Source organism: Patagioenas fasciata, chromosome 18 (genome assembly GCF_037038585.1).
Source record: "Patagioenas fasciata isolate bPatFas1 chromosome 18, bPatFas1.hap1, whole genome shotgun sequence".
Classification (NCBI taxonomy): domain Eukaryota; kingdom Metazoa; phylum Chordata; class Aves; order Columbiformes; family Columbidae; genus Patagioenas; species Patagioenas fasciata.
The window spans coordinates 11348757-11375040 of NC_092537.1; the positions used below are offsets into that span (position 1 = coordinate 11348757).

At 48.0% G+C, this 26284-nt stretch overlaps 1 protein-coding gene across 9 annotated transcripts in view; it reads right to left on the reverse strand.

Annotated features, from left to right (window-relative positions):
- The window catches only part of LOC136109597 (dynein axonemal heavy chain 9-like), a 191971-nt gene that overhangs the window by 133267 nt on the left and 32420 nt on the right, over positions 1 to 26284 (reverse strand). For 4 of the 9 annotated variants that reach the window (XM_071816758.1, XM_071816756.1, XM_071816757.1 and 1 more), the window contains exons 1-13: positions 18211 to 18290; positions 17022 to 17178; positions 15515 to 15619; positions 12710 to 12867; positions 12267 to 12405; positions 10780 to 11067; positions 10094 to 10304; positions 7699 to 7826; positions 7120 to 7228; positions 6291 to 6438; positions 4848 to 5022; positions 1714 to 1887; positions 123 to 330 (exon numbers count right to left, since the gene is read on the reverse strand). In XM_071816758.1, the coding sequence (XP_071672859.1) occupies positions 123 to 330; positions 1714 to 1887; positions 4848 to 5022; positions 6291 to 6438; positions 7120 to 7228; positions 7699 to 7826; positions 10094 to 10304; positions 10780 to 11067; positions 12267 to 12405; positions 12710 to 12867; positions 15515 to 15619; positions 17022 to 17141 (1963 nt within the window). In that variant the 5' untranslated portion in view covers positions 17142 to 17178; positions 18211 to 18290. Of the gene's footprint in view, positions 1 to 122; positions 331 to 1713; positions 1888 to 4847; positions 5023 to 6290; positions 6439 to 6567; positions 7030 to 7119; positions 7229 to 7698; positions 7827 to 9215; positions 9330 to 10093; positions 10305 to 10779; positions 11068 to 12266; positions 12406 to 12709; positions 12868 to 15514; positions 15620 to 17021; positions 17179 to 18210; positions 18372 to 19461; positions 19702 to 20331; positions 20458 to 21668; positions 21822 to 25225; positions 25353 to 26284 lie in introns of those variants that run through there. The other 5 variants (XM_071816766.1, XM_071816753.1, XM_071816759.1 and 2 more) reach the window with 5 other exon arrangements.

The following is a 26284-nucleotide window of genomic DNA, read 5'->3' on the forward strand; positions in this document are numbered from 1 at the left end:
TTAAGAGTCAGTGGGTGCCAGTGCAGTGCCCACAGTGCACACCCCACTCCAAACCCCGACGGACACCCCAGGAATTTGGTGACCTGCCAGGCAGAAGTGCCATGTCTCAGCCATTGTCTTACCTTGCAGCATGGCAGAGGTGGTGTAGTAGTTAAACGGGACCTTCTTCACCACATAGGCGTCTGTATCCAGTGAGCAGAGCTTGTCCCCCACCAGCACAGACTTCCCCGTGCCGGCGTTGCCCACCAGCATCACGGGGCGCCGGCGCTCCAGGAGCCTGTCCATGAAGTACCGCACACGGACCGTCTCGGTGGTGGGCACCAGGCAAGCCTGAGAGGGGCAAAACGAGCAGGTAAGCGTACCCATCTGTGGCACCACCCCACTGCCATGTTCTGAGGAGACATCAAACTGGGAGAGCCAGGAATGAGTGCGGTGACCTGAGTTTCTAGATGGCGCTAGGAAGGGAACAATACACTGCTACCAACCATTCAAGTCAAACTATCTGTACAGACGAAACAATGACAGCGGGATGCTGAGAGCAACATCTGGATCTCCCCGCAAACACACATTTTGCTAAAATGGTAACAATTTTTACAAGTCATCTGCTCACTGTGGCACCTCTAAAAGGAAAGAAAGGCACAGCTGGCAAACGCAATTCACTACCTGCAGCAACTCTCATTTTTCGTCCAAATCATATAAACAACCCTATTTTCAGCCACGCAGAATGACGAGATGGTGTCTCAGGGACTTTGTCACTACGTTGTCCCACATCCTGCTTCTCTCTGCAGGCCAAACGCACCTCCATCCCGCACCCTGGGCACACCAACCCTGGCTCATAGGTGTCTCTGAGCCTGCGCCTCATGTACATCACTCAGCTCTGGAAGATGGATGGAGGATGAGTCTTCACAATCAAAGTACAGTAAAGAAAGATGGGTAATTGAGTTGTACTTCATAAAGAATGTGTCAAGGGTTTTGATTGTGGGGTGACAATACAACCATGGCAGATGTGTTGTTAGCCCCCTCTCCCCCACCTTCAGCCCCTCTCTCTCCCCCATTCCCACTCAGGACAGGCAATTGGGAGGGAAAGAAGGATAGAGAGAAGAGAATTGGAAAAATTAAAAATGTTTTACTAATGCTACTAATAAGAATAGAGAAAATAATACAAAATATACAAAACCAATCTTGAAAGCCCCAGCAACTGCAGAGCTGGCACCTGAAGTCCTGGACTGGACTCTGCAGCCAACCGGAGCTGGATTCAGTCTGTCATGAGGCCTCAGTTCGCAGGGACGACCAGCAAGGTCCTCTCCTAATCTCGGCCATAAGCAAAATGGACGAGATCCTCGTGATCTCCCACTTTTATATGAAGTGTTCACGTGAATGGGATGTTATACTCTGTTTGTCAGTTTCTTGGTCACCTGTTTCTCATTGCCCCTCTCGCAAGATGCGAATCTGTCCTTATCAATAACCTCACATTCCATTGCTATGTTTACCAAAACATGGATCTGGTTCTCCAGGAAAACGCAGCTGATATGAAGGTTTTACCTGACAGGCAAATTCACTAAAAGAGAAACTTGTTTTTAACAAAACCAGGACAGAATGCCATTCTTATCATGAAGTGCTTGACCTCGAATGAGACTTCAATTGAAATGCCTGCATACAGTCACTAAAATGCATGTGCTCTTCCCAGACAAAACACGTGCAAGGTTCACATACCTGTAAGGGCATTTCTGGATCAAATTCAAACTGAGGAATAAGTTTAGACCAAGGCTCAAACTTCTTCGTTTCTGGATCAATGTAAAAGTCAAAGACTGTGCCCTGAGAGGGAAACTTGATAGTCTTGAATTCTGCCACCCACCACTTGCTGAACTCCACTCTGTAGTCCACAAGCTATAAGACAAAAAGTGGAGAAAATACGCTAATCTGGATCAATTAATTAGTAATGGAGAATGTTATCTATCCCAGTCCACCAGAGTGGGATTAGTCCTTAAAATATATTCCACAGCATAAAGTTCTTATCATTTTTCCTGCTATTAAGCCTAATTTTTCATTTTCTTCATTTCTGCTCATCAGTCCTATTTATTCATCTAAATAATTCATCCTCTGTGTTGATCACTCTTGGTATGTCTGAGACTAGATAGATGGATCAATTTGAAAAAGAGAAATACGTGCCTATGACTAAACAGACCGCTTGATTGATTCTTGGTGCCTACTTCTTCCAACAGACAAGGACACAACATCCGTCTACATCTGTGCTCATGGTTAGTCAAAGCATGCATACCAAAGCCTTTCCTCATCAATCACACCACTCTATTCAGAGTGAGTTGTTGTCTTCTGGCTTCTTTTCAAGCCACAACGTTTCAGACAAGCAGGATTGCAGACACCAGCGTACCAAAGCAGCAGCGAGGGTCTGCCCCTTTGACCGTGCCGTGATTCTGCGCTGCCACATTCCCCTCAAAGCACCCGTTTCCTTGCTTTTCCCCATTGTATCTTTCTACCCATGGAGATTTTGGAGCATCTGAATTTTTTCAAGAACTGGGGTGACAGTTTTGCTTTAGATGCTGGGTCAGGACTCACAAAATGTGCTTAGTCCCCTCCTCTGCCCTAGGTCTCCTGTATGACATTGGGCCAGTCATTCCGCCCAAACACCTTGCCATGTGGACAATGGGAACTGGGGAGAGGTGGAGGGGAGGAGGAGAGGAAAATTGCTGTGAGAAAGATGTTTGTGAAATACAGGACGCATCATTTAGCCCGTTTTAACAGCACAGTTTGTTCCTGGGGTGTCTGCGGGTCTCTCCTCCCCATAGCCATACAATGTGGGGTCACCAACACATTGTCCATAGGCTGCTCGGCCTCCATAAGGAAACCTGGGTTTGTTGCTGAACTGAACCAAGTGTCCTCCATAAAGCCTCCTGAGCCACAGTCCCTCAAAAGACCAGTGGATTTGAAAAACACATTGTTAGTATCCACGATTTTGCAGACTCATGCTATTCAGAGAGGCAGAATCCCTGTAATTCTCCATTCTCCCGTTGTTATAACTCCTCAGCAGCGGCAGCAGAGTAGCCCGCAGTGGAGCGGGACGTGCGTGGCTGCTAAAAGCTTTCCCACAAGGGTGCCCTTACCCCGCACAGCCAAACCGCCTGCAAGCGCGCTGTGCCGCGCTGCCCGCCCTCCCTGACCCCGCGGTTAAATGGAGCCACTCCAGCCCCAGCTCTATTGCCAGAACGGTGTGGAACTCAAACCACTTCCTTAATAAAAACCCCATATGGATTACCGCTAATTTCAGAGCCAGGAAATGGCAAATCTATCATCTGTTTTTATACAGGGGCCCTGCTACCCACCAACAAGCACCGAGTAGTGGGAAGCCTCCCAGACTGTTTCTCCTGACATTTCGGCAGCGAAAGGTCAGCGCGAAGGGCACCTTCGGTGGAAAGCAATAAACAGATTTTATATTGGATCATTTTTCATCAGGCTCCCCATTGCTCGGACTGCTGTATCCTCGCACTCTCAGCTCTGACATTTACAGAGCATCGCGGGCAGCAACGCACAGCCAGGCTCCCGGCGGAGCCTCCCGGAGGGTCGCTGTGCCTGCACCTGCTCCTGCAGCCCACCCAGAGCCACTACCGCAGGCAGGAGCCCGGCCTGATGCACCCAGGACTGACTGTGCGGCACGGGGAACACAGCGGCCAGCTGCCACAGCACCGCACACCAGCATACTTGCGCTTGTACTGCTGAAGCAAAGACAAGTAGTGCTTCCCAGGCTTTATTGTGTTTTGTTTTGTTTCTTTAAGTCATCCTAGACCGGCAACACTAAGGCTGAGTATTTCCCAGCTGGCACATGGGAAATGGAGGCTCCACAAGGACCAAGGAAGCTGGTCTCGCACAGGTCATTCAATGGTCACAAGGTGTGATGGCACCAAGTGAGCACCCAGCTGAGCTTGAGCTGTGTTGTTCAGCACTTCCTGAAGCATCTGATCCTTGGCATGGAGCAAATGTGAAGAGACCAGCAGACACTCTAGGTCTGGCGTTAAGGTACATGAAAACACACAAAGAGACCCCTGGGAGCACTTGAGCAGCCATTAAGAACGGCAGTGCCTCCACCCGAGCTGGGGAGGGGTGTCTGGTGTTACATTCGTGGAGAGACCTCCCGCATAGTCCAGACAACACAGAGTTTGACACAAGCCCAGCGGAGATCAGACGTGGATCTCCAAGCCCTTGACAGCAGTGCAGTGCTGGCAGACCCAGACATCAGGACTACACACTTTAGATCTGAGGATAAGGCGTCCTCTGACTAGGGGATGCAACCACCCAAGAGTAGGTGTGCCCCTGTGGCCACGAAAGTCAATGGCACCTGGGGTGCATTAGGAAAAGTATGACCAGCAGGTCAAGGGAGGTTGTTCCTCCCGCTCTGCTCTGCCCTGGTGACAAAACACCGGCTGGTTTGTGTTATGTAGCACGTCTACCTGTGCAGTCAGAAGGCTGAAAGACTGCTCCACTGATACATCCATCTGATAAATCAGTCTTAATTTGATCACATTATGCACATCCACAGGCTTCTATAAGTTAACCTTATGTTTCTCCCCAGTGAAATGCATCTGCATAAGCAAACATCCCTCCACTTTTACCACTGACCCCTCAGCTGTTCTCCGGTGGTGTTACACCCTGGATAACGAGGCCTTTCGTAAAAGGAATTGTTGTGTTTCTAGTTTATTATCACCTATATGAGAGCCCCAGGAAAACAGCATTACTGGCATAGCACTATGTTTCAGAAAGTATGAAGAAATCAAAACAACACAAAACCACACAAACAAACTGTGTGAAAGATGCTGAAGAGGCATCTTCCGTCTTACCTGATCTCGAAACATTGATCCACCAAAGGCCCAGACGGCAGCAAAGACAAAGTAAAGTTCATAAAGCTCCTTGGGACAGTCAGGAGGTGTGTTCTCCTCTGCCAGGAGACATTCAAGGAGGTAGCACAACATCTGAACCATACTCTGTTCAGGAATGGGAATAATCTTCTTAAATCTAAGGGATGGAAATTAGAAAGCAATACGTCCATCACAACCCAGGAAGACTAGAAATGCTCTTTCAGAATACTGGCATTCTGCTTGTCAGCGGTACGTGTCCTATTCCCAGGTACAATAAAGAGAACACCCATTCTCACACTCAGACCCGCTGGCACCGGCACATATACAAGTAATAACAATAATCAGAAGTTTCAAGCATTTTAAAACTTTGATCTTCTTGAAAGAAGCAGAATGGAAGACTTGCTAAAGGCAATGATTTCCTGCGAGCACGATGAGTTCAAAAGCGGTCAAATAGAGGAGTAATAAAATAAACCCTTTCATCTTGCCATTTTACATTCATTTAAGCTACACTTACAGAATTCCAAACTAATATTGTAGCTGCACTGAAGTCCTCCATAAAGTAATTATAGCTATTTGAAAGGTTGGTTCTACGATTTCTGAATTAAGCAAGCTACCAAAACACTCAGCTCAGGGTTGCCCGCAGCTAATCCCGTGGATTTCACGCTCTGAGACAATGTTCAGCAAACAGAATGGGAAACGTCCGATTGACTTTGCTACCAACAGTCAAAACCAACTTGGTCCCACAGAGAGAAGTTCCCTAGCACAATGTTTAAGTCCTGATTCCAGACCCTTCTGACACATCCCCCTTTTGGCTGACATCTCCCATGCTCACTGATTTTTCTTTTGTTTTTAAAGGAAAGTGCAACTATAGGAAGCAAGTAGAGGATGGGAGATGCTCCCTTAAGTTTTTTGGGACTCTACTTTGGCCAGTCCTCACCACAGTATGAGAAAGAGAATGGTCTCACATGATGATAAGCAAGAACCACATGACTTCCCTGTGGACACTGCTTTAAAGCCAAATCAAGCCAAGAAGCACTAGGACCCTTCCAAATACCCAAGTTCTTAATGAAAAATAACTTGTGGAGTGGGCTCAGGTCTAGCCTGACACATCAGGAGGCTGAAAAGCTTTCTCTTTGGGATCTGCCGGAATTATTTTCCAAGAGATAGAGAGTTGATACAGGAAATACAGTAAAAATCAAATCAAAATCAGATGAAAACCAGATCTGACCAACACGATACAGGCAGGAGCGTCACTTTGCCCACCTCGCCCTGCTGGTTCTCTGAGCTTAAGCCAATGATGCTCAGGGCTTCCAGGGGCAAGGAGGATCATGTGCAGCACAACCCAGCGCAGCACAGCTGGGCTGGACAGTGGCAGGTGTCCCCATGCCCTCACCACGGGTGACACAATCACTCATCAGATGGTACCTTGTTCTGAGGGTGTCCAGGCAAATGGGCAGGTACTTATCAAACAAAATGGTCAGGTTGGCTCTTTCGGATTGGATCTCTCGCCTGTCAATCCAGCTGCTCACTGGAGGATTCCAGCCCAGATCCGACGGGTTGATGTACAGGATCCCTTTAGGCCCAGGGTAAGAGAGAACATATAGTAAAGACACAGCAGAAACTGTTTATTTCTTCCAGCAGAATTTACCAGGTACTTTCACACAACTAAAACCCTATCAAATATGACGGGACACCCCATTACCTGCCCCCTTTTCCTGCCCCACTGCAGAGTAGAAACATGAACAGTGAAGAGACTTCACCCTTGAAACCACGGCGCTTTTCATGACCTTGCCCTAAATTCAGAACATTGTCTTGTCTGAGCTGTTTCATTGCTCTGGGCCCCATTTCCCCATGTGTAAAACTAGGGGACACCTCCATTCCCTTCTCCCATACTTCATGCACTTCTTCAGAAGATCAAGAACTCTTTGGGACAGATACTGTCCTTCTCCTCATAAAGTCCATCCAAAGGGCTTTGCACAACAGGAGCACTCAGCAACGCTGAAGCCATGATCACCCACCAACAGTCAGAGTGCTCTGGGTAAATCTCCAGGATGATGACAGCTCCACATGTGCATTTGGGGTCAGGATCCTCAGTTTGTCTGTCAGAAACCTGCCCTGTCCACCCACGGCCGCTGTGATCTCAGGTTGGGTACTTGCAACAGGAGTCAAGTTGGCCAACAGAAGACTGGTTAATGGCACTAGATCCTCCTGGGTTCACAGCAAATCCCAGTGCGGAGCTCAGGCCAGGACTCACCCGCTCGGGACACGGTTGCTGGGGTGGCTGTGCGCAGGTGGCTGATCTCAAACACCAACCGCATCGTTGGGTTCAGAGGGATTCTCTCATTGCTCGCCAGGGTCAGCACCTGCATTGGGCAGACAGACAGACAGAATGACATCTTCCCCAGGAACAGGAATGAAAAGCATTCAGCACTTTGCACTAAAAAGCTTGGTTGCTGCCAGCACAGTTCCTTGAGGGAAAGCAGCTGATTTCCAGCAGGTAGTAGAACTGTCTTCCATGACTCAAAGGAACAGCACTTCGAGCGGCGGAAAAAGGTGTGGAATTATGACCCCACCCTATTTTTGAAGGGCCTGGAGTTACAATCAGGACATCTGTGATTATCCATGAGCCCAGTTCCAGGAAGGGAAATTACAATGAAACCATGATTTGAGCTATTTCCCCTCATGCACCATTTTCTATATGTGATATTGTTTGGTGTATCTGAAGAAACACAACCGCATTATTCTAGGAGGTGTTATTTCAGCATCTGCATTTTTAGGCTGAACCATGCCATGCAGTCAAAGAATATCTCCTTCTTTAACTTATATTCATTACCTTATTATCATCCATCACAGTATTAAGAGACTCAATCCACATTGGATCAATATCTCCATCTAGTACCATCCACTTGGGACCGTCATGCGTGATGTTGGCCAGCTCTCGCATGATTGATGAAAACAGGCCTGGGAGGGTGACAGGAAGATGGTGATGAACACTGAACTTGACACCTGCTCTAACGGTTTTCTCCAGCAACACAGTAAAAATTACTCTAATTAATGCTTTCCTCTCAAACATGCAAAACTCTATGTGCCTATACGTAAATATTACTATATCACAATACGGTTCTAGTTTGCTTTAAAGTGAAAAAAGGGTTATCAGTTATCACTACTGAAAATGATTGCAGACCTACGCACGAGCTTCATTCCCACCGAGAATCATAAGGGATAAGAAAAATGTACAGTAGCTACTCAAAGGCAAAAGGCGGCATGAATTATACAATGCAGAGAAAACCACCTGAATATGCCTAGGAAATCCTTATAAATATTTTTTTGTGGCTCAAAGTATATCAGGGCAATCAAGATGCATTAAACGCTGGGTCATGGCCTTAGTGAGACTGAGGGGAGAACAAGCACAGAATGACATTGAATGACAGAACAAAATGTTGGTAAAATCAAGGAGAGAGAGGATACAGAGTCTCGAGGGGAGTAAATAATGAATGTTAAGAAGACCACGAAGGCTGGGAATAGAGCAGCAGCACTGCAGAGCAAATGAAAACTCCACAAAACTACTGCTCTCCTCTACATGTGAAAATACCTCGGGAGATGCTGGTCTTCATGAAAAAACATCAGGCAAACTTTAAAAAAAGCCTCTCTTCCAGTGAATTGTGACAAGAACTCTTTTTTTTCTTTTTTTCTCCAGGACAAGCTATTTCTTTGTGATCCAGATCAGGAACAGCTAGTGGCACCATCTGACTGAAGATAAAGCTTGTGCTCAGCAAATGCAGAATGGCTCACCTGGAACAGGTGTGTGATCCCGAGACTGGGTCAACAAAAATAACGCTTCAGCACCTCTGCCTCCAGCCAGTTCCTTACGTGTTGGACACACGCCTTGGGAACCACTCCGACATTATTAGCATCAGAAACAGTTGCTGTCTCAGGGCATCAGGGCTTCCCTCGGATACACCGCGGCAGCGGGGAGAGGAAAGCGCCTCTGTCCTGACCTTGTGCATCCACAGCACACGGCTCTCTTGGGGTTTAAAAGAAGAGTTTTGTTCTGCAAAGAACACTTTTGGTATTCCCATATGGGACCTTTTACCACCTAACATGTAGGACCTTTTCAACTTCTGATAATGTGACAGGATAAAACTGGGGAGCAGAAAAGCAGGGGCTGATCTGTAAGGGAACAGGTCACCTCTTGTTAGGCTCTGGTGAAGATTGCCTTGCTGGTCTTTGACAACATGAAACAACATTTTCAGGAATGGTTACTGCAGAAAATATCTGCCTTGAAAGCTTAGGGAGGAGTGCCACTATTTCATTTAAACCATCGCAGGCCAGAAACCACTGGACAGTCACCTGTAAAATGTCCCTCCTGCTGTTCGGTGTCACCGCTGCCCTTGATCTGCAGCCACTGCTGCAGCCAGTCTGCACAGTTCAGGCTGTACCCTGCACGTCCCTCTGCCACTTTGATTTAGGCTCCCTAATTACAATTAGAAAGAAATTAACCTGGCATTGGAGCAAAGCAGGGGGTCGGGAAGGGTCCATGGCGGGGCCAGGGGAGGTGGGTGGCAGCTCATCTGCTGCTGTGGATGATTTATGGTAATGTCTTCCCTCACCTCCCCCACACCTCCCAACCCCGCCGCACACGTAAATCGAAGCTGCCTTTATGTATTAGTCACAACCCAACATTTCCACTCCAGATTTTCTGTAATCTTCCAGCAAGTTTGAAATGTTCCTCAGGAGTAAGCAGGATCAACAGCTTGGCAAACGCTGGTGTGCTACAGAGATCGGGCAGCCATACTGAGTGGAAAAACTGACGTTAAGGCTGCTGTGCGTGCTATCAGCAATGAAAACCTGGGGATGGGACATTTTTTGGGGTCCCAGTGCACACCACAGTGCAGGAGGGACATCTCTTCCATCACTGGTCCAGCCAACTCCCAAAAACTGCCTGCCCCACTTAGGAACTGGTAAGTGTTGGTATTAATGGGCATTAAAATTATTCTTAGGGCAATAGGATCAAGTAGGCTTATGCTATACTTCCCATTTGAAGATCAAAGAGCTAAAACATCCTGTGTATCCTTTCAACAACAAACTGTCATGTGGCTGTAGGCAGCAGACAAGCACCTGGGCTCTCAGACCTGCACATGAAGAACCAGTCACCCTGCTGCTGCTCGGGAAATTCATTAAAAATACCCGTCTTTATCTACATATTTCAGACATGAAATGACATTTACCGTCTTTCCATTCTCTTGTTGCTGGGCTAATGATGCCAAAGAGCTCATCATTGGTGACTGCCTTGGGGTTGAGGTCTGTCCAGACAGGACGTCGCTTCATTATCTGGTAAGTCCTGTTCAGGGATCTCATCACCTGAGACTTGCCCGTGCCCGCGTTACCCACCACGAAGACAGAGTGCCGGACCGTGAGCAACTCCTCCAGCTGCACCACCTGAGAAAAACACTCCCAAATTTTAGACAAAGATGCCAAACTGAAGTTCAGGTCTATAAAATAGGTCCCACTGGGCCACCTCTTTAGAAAGACGTGACCCTGAGACACAAGCAGATTTGACAATTGAGTTTGGTCCAGCCACTCTAATCACAATGGGTGAAATCCTCAGCCTGCAGATAAACTTCCAGCGCTGTTTATACTTGACAACCACCACCTGATGAGACCCTGCTCTCCAGGGGCTACACTTTCATGAACCTACAAAAGTTGGCCCCTTTGGAAGCCCAGAGACTGATCCAGTGCTGACTTCAGGAGCAGGTGCAACTGCCTCAGACCCAGCACAGCTGACTGCCCTCCAGCGAGATCTGCCTGCAAGGACAATGCTGTGCAGAGCTCTCTTTGTAGAAGCAAAGCTGTTTGAGAAAACCCAAATGATTTGATGGTGATGTGGGTGTAGCAGAAGATCTCTTGGTCTTACTTTGAGCACAAAGTTGTCCTCAGCCTGCAGCCGGAGGTCCAGCACAGCCTGCCTCACAAACGACTCAAAATTCAGGTCACGCTTCCGAGGCACATCCAGTGCAGGGAATAGATCCCCAATCAGCCCCATAAACACCGGCACATCATCCGTCACAATCTTGGGGATGTTGAAGTCACGAAGAGAGCGCATCAGAACCTGGTCTTCGGGTCGCTCTGGGTCATCTCGCTTGAGGGAGCCAGCAACAACTAGCACTGACTTAATGGCACGCAAGCCCCAGTCGTAGTGATCCTACACCAGAGGAAGAAAAAAAAAGAGGCATGAGTTTATGCTTAGACAGTACCATGTAGGGTGAAGAACCACCATTCCCAAACTGCCAGACTAGTAAGCAATGAAAATACATCTAAATCTGTTATTTGCATTGTGGCCAGAGACCTTCTCCAGCCTGAGTGACCTGGTTTCCATCTCAGTAGGTGAGATTCCCGTCAGGGACAGTATTAAAGAGTCAAATAATTCAGCTGTTCAGACCATCACATGGGCTCACAGTTGGCAGTAAGACAGCAGTAGGATTTGCACTCCAGAGACCAAAGCAATTTGTTTCACCTAAATCATAAAGCACCTATAGCAAGGCCAGCCAGCCCCCTGCATCTGCAGGAGCCACCAAGGTGAAAGGCTTGTTAGTCCATTATGAGGCCCCAAAGACCCAAGTTTCTCTGCCCATCACAAGATGACAAGCCTGTTTGGTCTCAGAGGAGGTCCAGGAATAAGGGGTCAGTAAAGACATTGCTGAAAAAGTACCACAAAACGGCATGAGAAGAACTCTCAAGCCAACAAACAACTGTTCATATTTCTGTCCTGTTAACACCCTCCAGAGCACAGCTCGACAGCTGACTGCTCTGTGTGGGACGCCATGGCTTCCACCAGGCCCCTCAAGGCACAGCACCAAGTTTCTGCGACAGAGCATATCCCACCCAGCCTCATGCTGGCACAGCCAAGATCAGGTTTGTATCATCAGGAATCCTGATTCAGGTCTCCTCTGGACCCAGCTTCGATCTACACAAATAATGACAAGGAAAAATCTGATTTGCTTTGCACTGACAGTAACTCTAACAAGACCTGGAACCAGCCTAAGGCTGAACTCAGAGAGGGACACCATAAACCCTTTGCAGGCAGGAGAATCAATAGGAAGAGACTGGAAAGCAAAAGGTCACTGAATACTACCCCAAACATGGTGTCATTTAAACTCACTGAAAGGCCTCCCATTAATGCAGCTGGTCAAATGCTTTTGTCCTTGCAGATGCTCCAGTAAAGCAGTCTGAAAATTTTATTGCTCCGATGATCACCAACCCTCTCCTCCCCCAGCAGCCAGTGCAAATGCAGTCATTAAATAAAAGCTGTGAAACGTTAGCCATGGAGCTGAGCAGCACAGTGCCATGTTTCTGCTGATTTTGGAGATTCATCATACCACTCAGCCACAGAATCAGGCTCACCTGCTTGGACAGGAGCTCTTTGCAGAGTTGGTAGAGAGTAATGAACTTCCTGGCTAACACCCGGGCCTCGATGAATCCCTCAGCCACCAACATAATTTCACAGATCAGCTCAAAGTCTGGCACAACCATCGCACATGGCCTAAAATGACAGGTGAGGAGGCATTGCAGAACAAGTATTTCTTGACTACAGGTCTTACAGGCAGCGCATTTGTAGCTTCATCTTCTAGGCCTTCTTTTATGAGCCAGGTCACCCTCTGCCTTCCCCACGACAAGGGACAGAGCTCCTTTGCCCTGCCTGTGCGTGCCCAGACCCAGGCCTGTTGTGCAAGGCTTAAACTACCTGCGAATGCCCTGTGCAAGTGAATTCCCCAAGGACATGAGGTCGAGCCTGGATGTTCCAAAAGACAGTTTCTGCCAGGTCACAAACCCTGACCTGGACTCACCTGAAGAGAGCTTTTAAATTCTCAGGTAGCTCTGTTCGCCCTGCGTAACCAGGGTTCATGGTGATGAAAATGCCTACTGATGGTACTAAGTTGATGTCTTCTCCAAGAAAATTGAAGGATTTCTTCTTCTCCCGTATTGCATCCTGCACACTCTTCACCTAGAAATCAAGACAGTACTATAGTATCAGCGTTCACTTATGAAAAACACATCAGACAACGGTGCTTCCTTCCTTACTCTTGGCCTCGTGACAAATGGGGCTAATCACTGTTTTATTTTTTACTGGCAGCATAAAGCTTTATACACTGTTTGGAGTACATCAGCATGGCAATATCAATTTCCCATCTCAGTCAAACTCTGGCAAAGCAGAAAAAAGAGCTGAAGAGAGTGGAAAGTCAAAATGCAAAGGAGTTGCAAGACTTCACACCTTTGCTCCATGAGACAATGATGAACGTGGGTCAGGAAGAGCAACTCAGGAGCGGGAAATGTCCCCAGCACTGCCTGCATTCACCTTGGCTTTTGACATCACCTGTGGGACACTGCTCAGCACATCTCACAGCAAAAACACCACCAAAGGCTCCACCATCTCTGAATCAGCCAGCCCAGCAGAGGTCTGATGTGTGAGAGAGACGCAGGGCAGTACAGGTATCCACAACACAGCCAACACCCAAACGCACTCCCCAAAGTCTATCACAATATGGGCCCATTATTCCCTTTACCCATCTCACCTCTCCCCACACAGCGTTGCTCTTCAGGACATCCCAAAACCCTCCTGTGCCTGCTCCGTTCCCTGACCAGGCCCAGAGAAGGGGTAGCACCTCCCAATAAGCTTGGCCTCAGCTCAGTTGTAAACTGACCACTTGATATCACTTTTAAAGATTTTGGGACATCAGATGTTTGATTTAAAACCAAAACCAGAAGGCAGAAGCTGTAAAACCTCTCCTAACACCTTCACTCACTAATATTATATTGTTTTTTATATTTGCCTGATTGCAGCTTTGTTCTGCTCATTCCTCTCCTTCCGAAGAGTTCACCTCTCTGCAAACAGCACCTCAGCGAGGGGCAAATCTCTCTCTATTCACCGCTCTAACCTCACTACTGTTTGCCATCTCAAAGTAAAGCAATTAATCGAATTTTTCCCTGTAAGGAACCATATCGACATTAGCTGCATGAGTAAGACAGCCAATTAAACATCGCCATGGTAACACTCCTAATAGCAGCCAGGAGACACCATGATGGAATGACAGCCGTGCCGCTTTCTTCAGCTGCCACGCTCCAGCCAGGAGCGAGGGAACCATTAGCAGTTGAGTCATTCCTGGGCTTCTTTTGTTCAGCTTCCCTTTTTATTTCAAGATCCTCAAAGACTTTTTTTCAATGACAACTTTAAACTAGGACCTGACGGAAGAGAAATTGAGAGGGAATGGTACATAAACTCTTGTACCTGCCTGGGGTTTCTCTGGGATGCCACATAAGGTACCAATTATGAGTGAAACAGATGAGAAGAATGAGGAGTTCATGGAGGGGTTAAGAACAATGTCTTTGACCGAAACATTTACAGAAGTGTAGAAACTTCTGAGCTTTATATCTTTCTATAACACTGAGCCCAAAAGGGAGTCCAGGAACAATTCAGCACCTCAATCAGATATTAGGATCCTAAAACGCACTCAGCTGACAGTTGGATCCTGAAGAACTTGGGCACTTTGGCACCTCAGTTTTCTGCACTGAAGCCGCCCTAGGCTTCCCCTGTATAAAATAATGCCAGGTTTCCTCATGGGCTGGTAAGAGGAGGGGAAGGAGGACGCGAAGTGACAGATTATATATATAAGCACGAGAGCACAGGACTTTCTGGCACGATGGGGAAGCCAGTCTCCCTTCCAGCCCTTCTCCAGGGATGCTGCTGCGCTTCACACGAGACTCACCAACACAATGCACTGAGCAGCTAAACTACAGAGGAGATGAGAAACCATTTGCCAGGGGAAACACCCATGCCCAGCTGGGCACCGCTCCAATAGCTCTGTCCCAGGTTTAATCCCACGGTGTCAGGGTACCCTGGGCAAGCGCGTCAGCAAGGGCCACAGATCTGCCCCAGATTCCAGCTCCCGAGTGTCACCAGCTGACACTGGCTTTTGGGAGCACCACGGGGCTGCACACATTCCTCCAAGGAATGGTGCCAGTTGGCCAGGAATACCTTCCAAAGCCACTTGGCAGAGCTGTCGTTACAGACACCAGAACTAAATCCACAGCCATATAGTTTTGGAGACAGGTTAAGAAAATTAATCCTGAATGTATTCCCATTTCCTGAGTATGACACACAACCTGTGCCTGACCAGGGGTGATAAGGAACCCCCAGAAGTCCAGCGGATCTGCCCCAAACACCCCTCTTCCCCTCTGTGAAAATTATTCCCTACATTGCAGACTGAGCAGCCGCAAGTCAAGGCAGCTTCTCTGTCTTGAAATGATGTGCTGCAATTATCTCACAGCAGATTAATGACACGAGTGCTTTCCTGAGGAGGAACAGGTACAGAGCCATGGTGCGTAGTGGTCTGGGAAAAGATGCTACAAAGAATTGCCTTGGCACAAATGCTGTAACTGGGGCAAGAAAAGTGACGAATATCTTTGCAGCACGTAACTGCGACATCTTGGCAGTGCTGTGATATTCATGTGATTAATCTTGAGATATAATCCCACACCTGCCTATACACAGAACTGAAACCGGCAATATGCAATTGCCATGTTTACCCTTGCTCCAAAGACTGCAGAATGGCTCTGCTCTGTTTGTATTTATTTATGAGTGTTTCTCCACTCACCTGTACAGCAACCACAGAAAGGACCTCAACTGAGATCCTGTTAAATTCATCAAAACAGCCCCAGGCTCCCGTCTGGGAAAGGCCTTTGTAAATATTCCCACAAGACTGGAAAAACAAAACAAAAACAAAGATTACAAGAGTGAAATCATAAATGGAATCAACTCCAGCAAAAAATTGATTTTATTTCCCAGCCCGTTTATTTATAGCAATTTACAGTCTATTGTGGGTATTTAGAAAAGTGCATGGAAACAGCAGGCACAACTCAATTATAATATTTATAGCTCTGCGCAGCTTGCCACTTTATCTGCTAATTGCACTTTCTCGATATATCTGTGCACCAGTTTCATTTAAAGGTCACTTGTGCTGAATTACTGATGGCCCCGTTTCCTGGGAGAGCCCATAAGCTAAATGAAATATGATCCGAGGCTACCAAAATCACTGTACCGTGCCAGACTGGCAGAGAGCAAGACTCAGCCTAATGATTCAGTGCTCTGTAGTGGCTGAAGGTTCACTATGTTTTGGGTTTATTCTGGGAGAGGATCCTGAGAAAACCAGGACAGGTCCCTCCCCGTGCCAGGGGCTGCCAGGCCGCGAGCACGCCGAGAAGAAACGACCAGGGTCCAACTATCAGCACAGCCTTGGTCTCAACTGAACAGACCAACATTTTTGAAGAATTACACATGAAATCTAACTCCAGAAAGGAAGGGAAATGCATAATGAGGCAGAGAAGATAGTTCGGGTCTCTGCCTCCTGAAGAACCTTGTGCAAATCTTAGAGAAGGAACGGGAGGAGAAGGAAAAGGCATTCAGCTTAAAGGAGTGTAGCAGGGATTTGGAGAGAGGTGATCACAGAATCCCAGCCTGGTGGGGCTGAAGGGACCTCTGCAGATCCCCCAGTCCAACCTCTGTTCACGCAGGGTCACAGAGCAGATCACACAGGTGGGTCCAGGCGGGTTTCAATGTCTCAGAGAAGGAGACTCCACACCCGCTCTGGGCAGCCTGGGCCAGGCTCTGGCACCTCCCAGCAAACAAGTTTCTGCTCATGTTCAGATGGAGCCTCCTGTGTTTCAGTCTGTGCCCGTTGTCCCTCACCCTGGCGTTGGGCACCACTGAACAGAGTCTGGTCCATCCTCTGACACCCACCCTGAGATATTGATCCCATTGATCAGATCCCTCTCAGCTTCTCTTCTCCAGCTCAACAGCTCCAGCTCTCTCAGTCTCTCCTCACAAGAAAGAAGCTCCAGACCCCTCAGCATCTTTGTAGCCCACTGCTGGACTCTGTGCAGTTATTCCTTCTTAAACTGGGGAGCCCAGAACTGGACACAACTCCAGATGTGGCATCACCAGGGCAGAGCAGAGCGGAAGGAACAACCTCCCTTGACCTGCTGGTCATACCTCTCCTAATGCACCCCAGGTACCATTGGATTACTCTCATCCTTCAGGTTTGCTCGGGCCCTGAGCATCCCCAGCCCCATGTGACCGCACTGCAGCCGAGGTGGGAGCCATACCTTGTAGTCCATCTGCTCGGAGCAGTTAAACACGTACACCATGATGCCCAGGGCTCGCCCCAAATCTTTCGTAGTCTCCGTCTTGCCAGTGCCCGCAGGGCCTGCAGGTGCTCCGCTCATGGTCAGGTGCAGTGACTGGGTCAGGGTGATGTAACATCTTTCACAGTGAATGATGAATGAAAAAAGGAAATATGTCCAATAGGTCAACTGTGGGCTGCAGGGCAATAGCACTAGAGCATTGCACTCAGCAGAGCCTCTCCTCTGAAAAGCTGTACGTGAGCAGGGGTCATGTCTGAGCTGAAAGCCTTCTTGGCATTAATTACCACCTCTGCTCAGCTCTGTTTTCTCCAAGAGATACTCATCTTCCACCAAGGTCTGCCCAAACCTCTTCATGTCCAGCTTGTGTTCTCTCTGGATCCTCATACAACTCATGGATATTGGGCACATCTCAGGCAGTATGAGAAAAGGACAGCTTTTCTGGAAGACCTGTCACTGACAGAAACCTGCTCAGGTGGCCTATGAGTGAACCCAACTCAAAGCTGCAGCAAGTCCCAAAGTTTCTCCATCATGTTGATGATGGACACTGGGGTGGTGTCCACATGTGAGTATCTATACTACCTGTATAAGCCACAGAGGTGTAGTCAATATAGCCAACAAAACCTGATGATACCTGGGGGCTTGACGCAGCTGACTAACACAGGTGACTAGAGCCACCTGAGATGCTCTTGGTTGCTGAAATGTCACATAGGGTGGAGAGATATGACAAGGGATCCATAGGAGACTTTTACACTTCTGGATTGGCACCTGGAAGCCAGGTGGGACAACACAGAGTATCTCAAGTAACCCTAGGTGTCCCCACTGAGGCAACGAGGTAGATGTCTGCTTCAAGATGGGATGAAAGCTCTCTGGACTCACCAGCTTTATGGACTGTGGACATCTTGTGCACAGGAAGACACCCACAAGTGTTTTAATGTGTGAGCTGAATCCCACTCAGGGATCTGATGTACAAATTCCCCAGAGGGTACCACCAAAAACCAGATAAGAGTTAGAGCTCGACCACTGGAGTGCTGGGACATGGAGAGAGAACAAGAGGGATACAGGTGTCTGAACTAAATCCATCTTTGGTTGGCATCTCTCTCTCTACCTGTGTGGCAAAGCCCAGCTGTGACATTGTGTCCCAGGGACTTACCTGTCGGTCAGCGGAGTGATCACAAGCCGAGGGGTATTGCCAAGGTATTCATAGGAGTACAGGAACTGGGCGTCACAGATGTTGACAAAGCAGTGCCGTTCCTCATCTGACCATCTGTGCCGGAGCTGTGACAGCCAAATGAAGGCCTGGGCATTGTCCACCTGCAACACACCCACAAACACCATCACAGGAAGGCCGGGGATGCCAGACACATGCAGCTCGGGGGCCAAAATAGCGACTGCTATAAAATTTTCATGGGGGATGACTGGTCCTCACTGCAAGGCAGGTGTGGTGAGGAAGGCCGCCTCCTTGCAATGTGGTGAGAAATGTCACCTCCCCATCTCCCATCAGTAAAGGGGAGGAACCAAATTAGTGACCACATTGGTGGGAGAGGAAAAAATTAATGGCCATGAGAAAGAGCCTTACAAAAAGACTCCTGAATAGATTTAAGAAGCAGCAAGTCATGAAGAAGGTCTTATAATGCAACCAGAGTGAGAGAAGAAGTAGAGGCCATCTAGACAAGGAAGAGGCTGCAGACAGCACCAAGGGAACAGGTTGGGGACAGGTGGACAAAGACAGTCATGCCCAGCGCTCTCTGCACAACCAGCAGGCAGGTCCAGATGCATCACTTCACCCCAGGCTGGACCGAGGCACCACTGAGCCCAGCTGAGCCTTGAAGACAGAAACCCTGTGAGCAGCCTGGCTGCCTCTGAGATGACACAGATGAGGGAAGAGCCACAACCCAATACATTCAGGGCATCTTCCCACCCACCTGCAAGGCTAAACACTTGGCATGGTGTCATGGACAGGGGAGTAGTGTGGGAGAGGTGTTGCAGGAGAAGGGAGTCCCACATAAGTCCCTGCAGCCCCACACCAGACCAAGGAGGCTACAAAGAACAAAGCTTGAATGCTTTTTCTTACTTTCTAAAGTCAAAACTGAGACTGAGTCCAGCAGCCTCCCAACACACCACCATCATCCACCAGCACATGTCTTGGCACCAGGATGCAGTGCCACGCTCTCACTCCTGGTGTGAATCTGCAGCAACTACAAGTTGGTGTTGTATGGCCATGACACAGCACAGCTCTGCAGGCTTACAGGGGCTTTCTGCACACTTGCTACAAACATTGTAGAAATAAATTTAGTCATACGTCTCCCACTGAGACCGGCAGTGATCTGAATGGCCAGTGGTTGGGCCCCCTGAAGCCCCCTCTCCAGCACCCACAGAACTGTGCTGAACTGCCAACACCAACCTTCTGTGCTATCATCTTTGCCACCACATCCCGAGCATGCACGTCGATGGTGCAAATGGTCATGATTTTCTGTCTGTCGCCCTTGGAGAGCTGCCCGATCAGCATGGTAACGAGGGTGTTCAGCTGGGTCACTTGCTTCTTGTGATATTCCTTCATCGCATTCTCGTAGCCTTCCTCCACCCTGGCAAAGGCAATCCCAACCTCGGTTGTCCACCAGATCTGGGTGCAGCAAAGCGCCACCTAGGGAAATAGGCTGGTTCAGTATCAGGGAAAATACCAAAGCTTCCTTATGTTCAAGAGTGTCGGATCCACAGGGAGATCAAGGATGAAACATCCATGACGTGAAATTAAGTATTTTTCATACAGTAGTCACAGCAGACAGTACAACAAGGATCTGCTCCATGACATTCATTTAAAACACCATATCAGTGATAGACACATTTAGCAGCTACTTATAAGTAAATCAGCACCTTTCACATGCCTGACACAGCAGAGGAGGAAGAGTTGGAGACCACGAGGTTGTCAGAGGTGCATCTGAGGGGCTCTTCACTCTTATCAGACCTCACCACTTTGCCTTCCTGCTGCACCTCTCACTGCTCTGGCTGTACAGACTGCACTGCCCAAGCCCCTGGGCTCTGTCACCCAACCAAGAGCCCCAACCAGAGCATGGAGCTCAGCCTGGAAACTCCATCAGGAGACCGCCAGGATAAAGGACAACTCATCCTCCCTCTCTCCTGGATAGCAAGGTGGAGGCCAGAAACATGCCTGTCCACAGCTGCTGAAAGAAGGGAAGGGCAGGACTGATGGGGAACCCAAGAGCTACCTTTCCACGAGCCAGCCTGAGTGGTGATAAGAAGCAGTGGCAGATACCTGGGCAGGATAGTCAAAGAGCCATTGTTCCCTTGGTTTTTCCTCATAAGCCATGACGGCTTCTGTCATCTCATCTCTCACAGTAGCCCTCATGCTGTCTAGTACATGACTGAGCCAGACTTCAACCTGGAAAAGAGATTAAATCCCAGTAACACATTTGCTCTTCTTAAGTGCCTTTGGTAATTAGTGAAGATAGGAAATGAGGCAAGCATCTCAGTTCTCTTTAGACTGGACATGAGGGAAAGGTTCTTCACCCAGAGGTGCTGGACACTGAACAGGCTCCCAGGGAGGTGTCACAGCCCCAACCTGACAGTGTTCAAGGAGAGACTGGACAACGTCCTCAGACACATGGTGTGACGTGCAGGGTTGTCACTACAGGGACAGGACTTGGACTGCATGATCCTGGTGGGTCCCTTCCAGCTCAGGACATTCTATGAGTTAACCAAACCTCACAGCCTCCTTCAGACTGGGTAGATTTGGCTAATTCTGGTACTGTAGGATTAGCATCTACTTCCAGACACCAAGAACAGAAGACAGATTTTTTTCTTGAACTCTAGCTACAGGAGGAACCAAAATGAACTCCGTCAATGAATAATTTGGTCAGGTGTGTTCCACCTCCAGGCCATGACAGAATCCCTGGTGGGATGTGGGCAGTCTGCCAGCAGCAGGAGAAAGATGCTGCCAAACTTGGGAACACAATTCCTGCTGAATTTCATATTTCACAGGCAAAGCCCTCAACAAGAAGACAGACTGAACGCAGCAAGCTCCATTGCTGGGGAGCTCAGTAGCCGGTATTACGTACTTTAGCTTCCTGTAATAGACCATGCAGAAAGGTGAAACTACCAGGATAGATAAGCTGAGCAGTAGCTTGATTCTTACATTTCATACTTTGACTCGTGGTATGAAATAATGAAGACTTGAGAAACAGGTAAAAGGCCTTCTCCTGCCAAACACACCCGTGCAGAGGTACTATGGAATAGCTTAGTCTCTTTTCAGTCTGCATCCCCTCCCTCACCGAGGATATTTGTAGCAAGCTTTAAGACTAACCTTCAAAAGGTCTTAGAAAAAGTCAAATTAAAAACCTAGTCAGAAAAATGGCACAGCTCTTTCTCTCACAGTGGACTGTGACATCCACGTCCCCCCTTAGTGAGGACCTATCCAGAGTGACACGAAAGGTTGTGGTGTAAGGAGGTACTAAATCACCACCTCTTCCAGCTTTTCTCATGCACCAAGGGAGAGCAGTGAAGCTCTATGACGTCTTGGCAAGGGATCTCACACGAGGGGCAGGGGAGCAGACTCCACCGGACAGTTTTGATAGACAAGGACTTCCCTCTCACCTGCCCACTGCAGTCACAGGGCTCGCTGAAGCTGACGTACTCCTCCTCTCTACTGTACATTCCCAGGCCAACCTTGGTTGGCTTTTGCTCAGAGTCCAGCTGGAATTTCATCCTGGCCAAGCTGTCAAAGAGTTTGGAAAGATGACGTTGCACCTGCAAAACGGGTTGTATAAATAAAGCAACCGAGATAGGACGAGCGGAATGAAGATCACTATACATGTCACAAGCAAAATCATGTTAACAAAATATCTTGGATATTTAGGTAGCACCACATCTTCTCAAATGTGGCCAACATACTGCCAACAAAAGCCTCTTGCTGTCTCTTGTAATACTTCCACCTATTTCTACGTAATTTAGAAAACAGACATGCCTTAATAAATCATGTTTCTCCATTGGGAAATCTTCCATACAGAGCAAAAGCATAGAAAACATTGAAACACCTCATGACTCCTACCCCAAATTTCCCTACATGTAGTGATGAGAAGTCTGTAGCCATTTCTCCACCTCATCCTATTCTCAGCACAACATGGAGTTTTCTTCACTATGAACTTCCCTGTTTTTCCACTACTAGAAACTGATTTTGTGCTAGTGAAATATCCTAAATTCTCTTTCATGGAGAAGAAAGATCTTTATTTCTGCCTAAGACCTATGATAAACAGCCCAGACCTCCTATAGAACAACCATGTTCACCAAAAGCACTCTTCCAGAAGGAAAAGAATAATTCAGTTCTTTCCTGTTCACCTCCATCTGAGTCTGCAAAGCCAACAGGGAGATGCTGTGGGCTCTCAACATCAGCATCTGCCTGCTGGGAGCTGAGCAGGTCACCAGCACTTCTTCCAGACCACTGCGTAACACACAACTGCATCACTGCGCGCCCCACGCCAATGAAGGTGAGATTCTCCTAGGATTGACGTCCCCACAGAAAGGGGCAGCTCCCAAAGCAGTCCCAGACAGGAGCTGCCTCTCTCAATTACAGCAGAGAGGTAGAAAAACTCCCATAGGGGAGATGAGAAATGAGGGAAAGGGACCTGGGGCTCCTGGGGACAGTAGGGTGACCATGAGCCAGCACTGGGCCCTTGTGGCCAGGAAGGCCAATGGTACCTGGGGTGTATTAGAAGGGGGTGGTCAGTAGGTCAGAGAGGTTCTCCTGCCCCTCTGCTCTGCCCTGGGGAGACCACACCTGGAATATTGTGTCCAGTTGTGGCCCCTCAGCTCCAGAAGGACAGGGAACTGCTGGAGAGAGTCCAGCGCAGCCACCAAGATGCTGAAGGGAGTGGAGCATCTCCCATGTGAGGAAAGGCTGAGGGAGCTGGGGCTCTGGAGCTGGAGGAGAGGAGACTGAGGGGTGACCTCATTCATCTTTACAGATATCTAAAGGGTGAGTGTCAGGAGGATGGAGCCAGGCTCTCCTCGGTGACAACCAGTGATAGGACAAGGAGGAATGGGTTCAAACTGGAACACAGGAGGTTCCACTTAAATTTGAGAAGAAACTTCTTGTCAGTAAGGGTGGCAGAGCCTGGCCCAGGCTGCCCAGGGAGGTTGTGGAGTCTCCTTCTCTGCAGACATTCAAACCCGCCTGGACCCCTTCCTGTGGAACCTCAGCTGGGTGTTCCTGCTCCATGGGGGGATTGCACTGGATGAGCTTTCCAGGTCCCTTCCAACCCCTGACATTCTGGGATTCTGCGTGAGATGCCCAATGCTCTGATGCTTTCAGAGAAGGAAGGGTGGAGGTGGATTTGTCCATCTAATTCTGACTCACTGACTCACAAAGAACTACAACCCTCCCTCTCTCGAGCTGTGTTGCAAGTGGACGCAGCTTGGTAGTCTTCTCACACACATACAAGCAGGGCCAAACCCTGGGAGGTGCTAAGTACCTCCAAGAAGCAAAGGGCACTCAGCATCCCCCCAGATCACAGAATCATTTTGGTTGGAAGAAACCCTCAGGATCAAGTCCAGCCATACCCTAGCTCTGGCACTAATCCATGTCCCTAAGAACCTCGTCTAAATGTCTTTTAAACCCCTCCAGGGACGGTGACTCCAGCACTGCCCTGGGCAGCCTGTTCCCATGCCCCACAGCCCTTTCTGGGAAGAATTTTTTTATAATATCCAATCTGAACCTCCCCTGGCACAACTTGAGGCCATTAAGCGTATCTTGAGGCCATAAGCTTATCTCTTTTCAAACCGTAAGTAAACCGTAGAAACTTTTTCTTACATGTAGAAGCTTCTGGTCACAAATCCCCAGCTGCCCCTTCCCAGACCCTGTCCAGTCTGGAGGGTTCGGACACAACCCCAGCACTTGTTGCGATCCTGCTGCCAGAGCCCGAACGCACCTGAATCTGCACGAGTTCAGCGCCCAGTTCACGAGGATAATGTCATTGTGTATTTAATCCTCCTTTAGGAATCATCAGACTTCGAAACTACAGTGGGAAGGCTGAGAGTGTATCTATGTATGATCCTGCTTGACATTTACTTTGATTTTACTGCAAATACTTTTGAATAACAGAAAACACCAGGAATTTCTTCTTACTCAATAGAGCATTTCAACACAGTATCTTTGCTTCCTGTGTTTTTTTTTCCTCTTCATTTTAAATATCAATCAACTATGTATTTATGATACTCTGTGGGCTGAAATCACCCAGCAGCAGACACAGATAGAAGCAGCGTTAAAGGTTAGAGGTAAACAACAGCATTTCCAAATACACATGCAAACCTGCTCCATTCCTGTGCTCACATCAATACTGAAAATGGTGGAAAGCCTGAAGAAAGTGAAAATACTCGCTACCAAAAGACAGAATTAGGACTTTGTTCATCATCCAACACTCGCCTTTTGCTGTGAACGTTTTGACTGGTTTTATGCACCAACCTCTGAATAAAAGATGCGTCCCAAACAAGGCCAAGCAGAGCTGTGCAGGGGTGGGTGGCAACCCAAGGAAGTCCTGCCTTGGCCACAGCCACTGTCTGACCACCAGCTGTCTTACCTCTTCCAGGCTGTGTTCTGCTCTTCCCCTGTAAACAGGCCATCCCAAAGACCTTTGCATGGGGGAAGGAAGAAGTGGCTGACTAGCAGATGTCTCCTCTGCCTAAAAACAGAGACGTCTCCAAGCCCTCGGTTGTCAACACTGTCACATTTGAATGATCGGTCTGTGGCTCTTTCAACAACAGATGCTGTTTGCTGGCATCCCAGCTTGGGGAACCAAGCTCAGCAACAAGTTTTGGCTGAGATCCTCAAGAAATGGTTTCCCCCAACCTCACTGTATCCCAGCAGAAACAAACCCACTGTTTTTATGGTATCAAGAACATAGCTCTGCTCTGTGCAGTGCTTTCAGAATCATCTGCAAGCATCACCAGGGACAGATGGGACAACATACAGTGTGCGCATTGCCTTTCAGAGATGACAGATGAAGGCCAGCAGTGAAAGAGTTATTGTTAATCCAAGTGAGGGTGGGAGAAAAGGCACTCAAGAAAGGATAAGCTACAGCTGAGTCCCTAGACAGCATCTTCCACCCTGACATTACTGACAGCTGGAAAATGTGAAGGTGACATAGTGCAAGGCTTACCAGCTGTGGGTTGGTGCCATTGGAAAGAATATCCAATAAATCTGCTGAAGAAACAAAGTAAAATCTGGGAAAGGCCAATCTTTTCATGTCCAAATATTCAGCCAAAGCCTTCTCACACAGGGACAACCTGGGGAGAAGAGCAGAAAAATAGAGCCCAGGACAGGCGGGTGAATATCCTTTAATGTGTCGTGCTACAGTTTGGGTTATCGAGCAGATTCTCCCCTCCCATGGGGAAATGCCAGACATGAGCTGAGCCTGCAGGCTGGTCCTTTACAGCATTTTCCAAATAGATAACAAAGCACATAGTAACTCATAGATCTCTCTCCACTCCCAAGGGTCAAACAGACAAAGAGTCAGAGAATCCTCACCAAAAAGCAGAAACACAGGTGGAAGAAGAGGCTAGAAAGGCTTTGCAGTCTGACTTACTGTTTTAGACAAGCTCTCAACTGCCACAGGTGATTTCACACTAGGATGAAAGTTTCCAAAACTGCTTTTATTCTAATGAGCACATTTTAAAGTCTGATTCAAACCTACTCAGCTTTTTGTGCTTGTGAAGCCTAAAAAGAAACTTGTTTGCTCCGTTCTAAAATGAATCTCTCAGTGTTTACACGTTAAACTGCTGCTGAGCTTTCAAAGTTCATAAATAACATGCAGTTAGTCCTCTGTGGGGAACATGGGCCTTATCTGTTTAGGAAGTAAAATTAGATCTCTATTTTAAATGGATAGTTATTACTGACACAACAGCTATCACATTAACTTGTTAGGTGTGTTCCAGGTAGAGTAGCTCATATGTTAGGTGAGAACTGTATCCATCTCTGGACATTAAGGTCTTTCTCAGGGAGTTTAGTTATACCATCTGTGAAGGGTACACACACAAAGATAATTTTGTTAATTAAAGCACATGGGCTCAGCTCTGCTGCAGATATCCCTGCTTGGACTGCTAAATAGATATTTAAGACACCAAATTTGGGGTGGCAGTGAGGCCACATGTTATTAAAACCAACTGAGTGCCTAGCTTTGTATGTGTGCAAATCAATATTCAAGATAAGAGTTTGCACA